The sequence below is a fragment of the Trichechus manatus genome, unplaced genomic scaffold (genome assembly GCF_000243295.1).
Source record: "Trichechus manatus latirostris isolate Lorelei unplaced genomic scaffold, TriManLat1.0 scaffold00057, whole genome shotgun sequence".
In the NCBI taxonomy this organism is placed as follows: domain Eukaryota; kingdom Metazoa; phylum Chordata; class Mammalia; order Sirenia; family Trichechidae; genus Trichechus; species Trichechus manatus.
The window spans coordinates 5,062,380-5,069,590 of record NW_004443993.1 but is presented as its reverse complement, the minus strand read 5'-3'; the positions used below and the strand labels follow the sequence as shown (position 1 = coordinate 5,069,590).

The 7,211-nt window shown below is 46.7% G+C and overlaps 1 protein-coding gene across 1 annotated transcript in view; it reads left to right on the top strand.

Moving 5' to 3' along the window:
* Window positions 1–7,211, top strand: part of INSR (insulin receptor) — a 55,647-nt gene that overhangs the window by 18,274 nt on the left and 30,162 nt on the right. The window contains exon 8 of the mRNA XM_023733229.1: window positions 2,253–2,288. Coding sequence (XP_023588997.1) covers window positions 2,253–2,288 — 36 coding nt within the window. The remainder of the gene's footprint in view (window positions 1–2,252; window positions 2,289–7,211) is intronic.

Genomic DNA, 7,211 nt, shown 5'->3' with positions numbered 1-7,211 from the left:
CAGCAGGCAGCAGCCCCTTCTCTCTCTCATCCCCATCACCCGGGGCCAGGTCAGCAGGCAGCAGCCCCTTCTCTCTCTCATCCCCATCACCCGGGACCAGGTCAGCAGGCAGCAGCCCCTTCTCTCTCTCATCCCCATCACCTGGGGCCAGGTCAGCAGTCACCCACCCCTTTTCTCTCTCATCCCCATCACCTGGGGCCAGGTCAGCAGGCACCCGCCCCTTCTCTCTCTCATCCCCATCACCTGGGGCCAGGTCAGCAGGCAGCAGCCCCTTCTCTGTCTCATCCCTGTTCACCTGGGGCCAGGTCAGCGGCACTGGCCCCTTCTCTCTTTCTTTGGTCTGCTATTCTGTTGCAGTGACTCACAAACTCCAGGGAAAGGACTATACTTAATACAGCAGGAAAAAGGATACACACACGTAGGGCGAGGCCCAGGAGGGGTCTCAACGCCGAGCTTCCATGCCCCTCGGGGCCAAGCTTACCCTCCTGAGAGCGGCTGTTCGCTCTCTCCACCCAGGAAGCTCCACTGAGCCTCGTCTCCCAAGGCCTTTACCGGCCTCCCCACGTGGCCATGATAGATGACATCGTGCCTCCTGAGGCTTAGTCATCATTGGGCCGCAGGTGGTCTCTCCTGGCCTGGTCAGCCCCCACTCACTGGCTTCAGGTGTGCTTGGCTCGTAGGAACCAGGACCAAAGGCCAGACCGTTGACTGCGTGTCTCTCCATGGGCTCCTCCAGAGCCCTTGTTTCCAATCACAGGTGTGTGGAGGTGCAGGTACGATGTGGCCCACGCTGGGCCACATGTGGGCTTTACTGCCCAAGAGGCAGAAGAGGGGAGCAGTCAGTAGTGGGACTCAGGAGACCCATCACCTGGGTTCCAGCCACTGTCCTCCTACATACTATCTTGGGCAGGTTCCTTCACCTGTCTGTGCCTCAGTGTGCTCCTCTGTAAAATGGAGATAATAATAGTTCCTATCTCTTAGGGTTATTGTGAGGGTGAAATGAGTTACTCAGGGCTTCTCAACCTCGGCACTCATTGGAGCTGGATCATTCTCTGTGGTGGAGGCTGTCCTGTGCATTGTAGGGTGTTGAGCAGCATCCCTGGCCGCTTCTACCCATGAGATGCCAGTAGCACCCCCCACCACAGTCATGACAACCAAAAATGCTTCCAGAAATCGCCAAATGTCTCCTGATGGGCAAAGTCGCCCCCCAGTTGAGAACCCCTGAGTTAAGTAAGGATAAAGTAAGTCAAGTGCTTGGAATAATGCCTGGCATATCGTAAGTGTTCAGTAGGTGTTAGTGGCCAATGCTTTCTCTATCTCCATAATATTTCATGAGTCTTCACGGTAACTCATGGAAGCTCTTACCAGGCTGAAACCTGTGTTTCTGAGCTGATGAGTGACTTGGTGCCACAGCAAATGGCCCATCTGGGGTTTGAGTCCAGATTGGTGTATCCATAGCTAGCTGGGCCCCTCCTACCTCTCCACCATTGCCTGCCTCTCCACTAGCACTTCAGCAGCTGAAAGGTTGGAAGTTCAAGTCCACCCAGAGGCACCTTAGAAGAAAGGCCTGGCAATCTACTTCCAAAAAAATCAGCCATTGAAAACCCTCTGGAGCCCAGTTCTACTCTGACACACACAGGGTCACCATGAGTCAGAATCAACTCATGACGACTGGGTTTTACCCACAAATGTCTGATACCGTTGGCCGTTTCCCAAGCGAATCGAAACCCCAGAAAGTTTGTGTTGGGACTCAGACAAGATTCTAAAGCGTGTCTCTTCAAATGTCCGCCATTGCTGCTCATCCAGGTGAGACTTTCCTCCAGAACCATCCAGGTGGAACGTGTTTTGTTGTTTTTTTTTCTTTCTTACATTCTCCCCCTGTGACCCTGGGTCCAAAGAGTGCTAAGTGTGACAGCACCGGCGTTGAAGCCGTTACTGTTTTACTTATCAAACACAAAACACTACCTGGTGTGGGGAAATCACTGAGTCCGTCCTGATTTTTCAACATGGTCAGGTTTGAGGCCCGAGGGGACCCTCAGCAGGCCAGGTTTCTGGGGTGGAGGGGCGTTATTTTCTCTGACGTTTTCCCCCTCTTGCTGGATTCCCCGGTACCTGCTAGGGAAGGTGTGGTCCATCTCCGCCATCAGATGATGGTCAAGGGCAGTGGTCTAGGGCTGTCTGGGGGTCAGAATCGTGAGGTCTGTCTGCAGAAGTTCCATCTGCCCTCAAAGCGGTTGGTTTTGTTTCCACAGAAAAACCTCTTCAGGCCCTGGTGCCGAGGACCCTAGGTATGACTCGCCTGCAGGACATCTGTCCAGGGCCGGCGGGCCAGGCGGGCGGGAAGCATGCCGTGTGCCTTGAAGATTCCAAGGGCTTCTGGGGCTTGTTGCATGGAATGGGGCTGCGCTGCTGGGACGACGCTTCTCAAGCTCCCTTTAAATGTCTTCACACTGAAATGAGATCTGGGCACGAATTCAGGGAATAATCTTAGCTAACACACTCTTATGGAAAAATAGACTCCACGGGGTACTGACTGGGTCCCTCCCAGCTAGGCTGCACATTCCCCCCGTCCACTCACTAAATATTTATCAACACCCACTGTGTGTACAGAACTGTACCCGGCACTGAGTTGGAGACACATGAGGCAAGGTGCCCTGCTCCAGCAGTTTATACTATAGTGAGAAAGACTGACATGGAAGCAGAACATTTTTCTTTGAGTTGACAAGTGTAGGGGTGCTGGGTAACTGCATTTCATGGAGGAGAGTCAGGGAAGCTTCCTCTAGAGTTGTGTTGGCTCAGAGGAGAGATGGGCGGGGGGTGAGGGGGGAGGCATTCCAAGCGAAGAGAACATGGGCAGAGGCCAGGAGGTGGGACGAATGGTGGGTTCCTGGGAGGTCAGTGAGAGGCTGACTGGCTGTGAGGGGGAGGAACTGGAGGACAGAAGGGAAGGCAGGTTGGGGCCCAGTCAGGGCATTTATTCTTTAAGCAAAATTTAGTTTTTTTAAATTCCAGGATATGTGTGGCCTGATCTGACCTCTAGTGGCTGCTTGGGGTATAATCTGAGCAAGGACCTGTTGTGGTCCATCCTGACTGATAGTGACCCCATAGGACACAGTAGAACTGCTCCTTAGGGCTTCCAAGGCTGTAATCTTTACGGAAGCAGATTGCCTGGTTTTTCTCCAGTGGAGCGGCTGGTGGGTTCGAACCGCCGACCTTTTGGTTAGCAGCCAAGCTCTTAACCACTGTGCCACCAGGGTTCCTTAGAGTAATGAAAGACCTCGACATTTGTGGCCTTGGTCCAGACCAGGGTTTCTTGCCCTTGGCACACTTGATATTTGGGGCTGGAACATTCTTTGCTGTGGGGGCGTGTCCTGTGCACTGTAGGGTGTTGAGCAGCCTCCCTGGGCTCCACCCACTCGATACCATATGCTCCCCACTTCCCCAGTCATGACAACCACAAATGTCTCTCGACATGTCCAAGTGTTCCCTGGGGGCAAAACTTCCCCTGGTTGGGAACACCCCTGGACGAGTGGGAGATGGTAGGGTAATAAAATAATGCATAGCGGGGAGTGGAGTCAGTTCTTGGATGGTGCAACTGGTGAACGCACTTGGCTGCTAACTGAAAGATTGGAGGTTTGAGTCCACCCAGAGGCACCTCGGAAAAAAGGCCTGGAGATGTTTCTGAAAAATTAGCCATTGAAAACTCTATGGAGCACAGTTTTACTCTGATACACATGGGATTGCCATGAGTCAGAATCAACTCCACTGCAAAATTTTTTTTTGGAAGGAGTGGAAGAGACGGTGCTTTGTCATAGGTGTCCCCACATCTTTCATTTACTGCGTTGTGGTCTTTTTGGATATAATCCTTTTGGTGTATACACATTTGTCCTCTTTGGCCAGATCATTTTGTTTTCCAGTTGTTCAGATATCAATTTCTCAGTAACTGGTGGGGTTATTCATTAGACACCAATGTCTTGGCCATTTTTTCGAGGCTAGTTTGTGCCTATATAGAAATGTTCTGAATCCTGCTAGCGTGGGTATGTCTTTAGCTTAGTACGGGGGTGCAGCTGTCTTCTTTCCTATCCAAGAATGTCTTTGGTCTTTTAATGCAAAAAAGACCACCGAGAAAATGTTAATAAGCACCCCAGTGTAGGAGTTAGTGTCTGATGTCATGTTTTCTGACTACAGTGCAGTAAAAAGTAAACGTTCATTCAAAAATTTGAACAGAAAACTCTACTTCCTAGTAATTAATATTCATTTGCTTAAGTAACTAACCAAAAGGTTGGCAGTTCGAATCCACCAGCCACTCCTTGGAAACCCTGTGGAGCAGTTCTACTCTGTCCTTTAGGGTCGCTATGAGTTGGAATCTAACTCAACGGCAGCGGGTTTTGGTTTGGGTCAGAGTGGACACTGAAAGTTCCATGGAAGCCTGCTTGAAAAATACTGAAAATGTGAATATCACATAACTTACAGAATATTGCCAAAGCTGGACTTAGACTCAAATTACTAGACTTAAATGGTCTGAACAATTAAAGACTTAAAAATGTAAAAACATAAATGTATTAGGAAGAGAGGGGAAAATCAATAATAGCTAAGCCTATGGTGACTGGGGAGGGAGCCCTGATAGCGCAGTATTTAAGCTCTCAGCTGATAACCAAAGGGTCGGTGGTTCGAATCCCATCCATCTGCTCTGTGGGAGAAGGATGTGGCAGTCTGATTCTGTAAAAGATTTACAGCCTTCTAAACCCTTTGGGGCAGTTCTACTCTGTCCTGTAGGGTCATTGTGAGTCAGAATCTACTAGACGGTAAGAGGTTTTTCTGTTTTTGTTTTTTATGATGGCCGCAAAGGAACCCTGGTGGCACAGTGATTAAGCACTCAGCTGCTAACTGAAAGATGCATGTTGGTGGTTCAAACCCACCAGTTGTTCCGTGGGAGAAAAGACCTGGCGATCTGCTCCTGTAAAGATTACGGCCTAGAAAAACCTATAGGGCAGTTCTGCTCTGTCACGCAGGTTCACTGTGAGTTGAAATTGGCTCCACGGCACCTAACAACGGCAACATGGTGACCGGGTGACTTATAGGTCGCCATTAGTTGGAGCCAACTCAGCAGCAACTAACAGCAACATGGTAAACGTAATCAAGGGAGAAAAACACAAATAAGTAGAAATAAAGGAGGTGATATAAAGCTAGGGTTTGAGGAACTTTTTTAAACGTTGAAATCTCTGGACAACCATGGGCTGGTAAATTTGAAACTTTCAGTAAGGTAGGAAAATTCAACTTGTCTAAACTAATTCGGGAGCCCTGGTGGCATGGTGGTTAAGAGCTCAGGCTGTCAACCAAAAGGTTGGCAGTCCGAATCCACCAGTCACTCCTTGGAAACCCTATGGGGCAGTTCTACTCTGTCCTATAGGGTCGCCATGAGTTGGAATCAACTCAACGGCAACAGGTAAACTGATTCAGGAAGCAGCAGAAAATTAAGTAGTCTAATAACCTTGGAAAAGAAGACTAAAAAATATGTATCAATTAATTCTCTCCAAACAGGCCCCAGGCCCAGAGAGTTTTACAGGTGAATTCTTTCAAATACTGAAAGACCAACTGTTTCGTTACATATAGAAACTGTCCCAGAGCATAGAAATCTATGTAAATCTTCCCAGTTTATTTTATAAAACTCATACAGCACTCACAGTCTCTGGCAAAGATACTTCTCTGGAAGAAAACCACAGGCCAAGCTAATAATTGGCTTTAGGTCCAAATGCCCTAAATAAAAATATTGTACTGGCCATAATATCGTTTATCTCAGAAATGGTTTATGATCAGGAGGTCTGATAATGTAATCTATTTCATCAAGAGGCCCAGTAAGAAAAGTCATAGATCTCATTCAGTAACATTAATTACCAATTCCCAATTTAGAGAAAGAAAAATAAAAGAGGCCTTTTATAAAACAAGGAATAGAATACTTATTCAACAAGACATACCAATTAAGTGCTAGACTACTAGCTGAAAGGTTAGCAGTTCAAACTCAACAGGCTTGGCAATCTGCTTCTGAAAGGTTACAACCTTGAAAACCCTGTGGAATGGTTCTACTCTGCACTTATGGGGTCACCGTGAGTCAGAATCGATTTGTGGCAACTAACAAGAGCAAAAACAAACCAGAAGCCAAGCTAACATCGTTCTTAAAACTGTCCCTGTTGGAGTTAGGAACAAGGAGGCCAAATCTCACCATTACTGATGAACATTTCTCTCCCTTTCTAGCCAGTGCGGTAAGACTTAAAACAAACTAGAATTGTAAAGAATGGGCTTTGGGAAATAAAGTTATTGGTGTTTGCAGATAAGCTATTGCAGGAGTAGGCAGACTGCATGGGCTGGCCTCCTGTTTTTGTAAATGAAATATTGCAATGTTGTTGTTTGTTGACCTGGTATCTGTGGCTGCTTTTGAGTGACCATGGCAGAGTTGAATAGTTGTGGCAGAGATAAAATATTTACTATATGGCCCTTTGCAAGGAAAGCTTGCCAGCCCCCTTTCTAGTGCATTCCATTAGAAAACCAAGAAAATCAACTAAGACACTCTCAGAGTGAAAAGTAGATTCAAATATAATAATAATTTATAATACAATATAAATAAAAAGTAGCTCTTAGATATACTAGAAATAATTAGAACATAAAATAAGGGCAAAACCCCTTTCATAATAGCCATGAAACCTCAGTGTACCTTATAATAACCTTACTTAGAATTATCTGTAGGGAATTTTTTTTTTTTTTTTTTTTACTGATATAGAAACATTTACAGATAAATAGGAAAGACTGTTTCAAATTGGTTAGATAGAACTCAATGGCAAAAGCAAACTGGTGTAAATTGTCTTAAGTGTTTTCTTGCTTGCTGAAAGTGAAGAGGCTTTGAAGCACTTAGTGATGAAGATCAAAACGACTACAGCCTTCAACATAAAACAAAAATTCTCACAACTGGACCAGTAAGCAACATCATGATAAATGGAGAAAAGATTGAAGTTGTCAAGGATTTTATTTGACTTAGATCCATAATCAACAAATCTTTCTTGGAAGAAGTACAGCTAGAATGCTCCTTAGAAGGGAGGATGGTGAGACTTTGTCTCACCATACTTTGGACATGTTATCAGGAGGGACCAGTCCCTGGAGAAGGCAGTCATGCTTGGTAGAGGGTCAGCAAAAAAGAGGAAGACCCTCAATGAGATGGA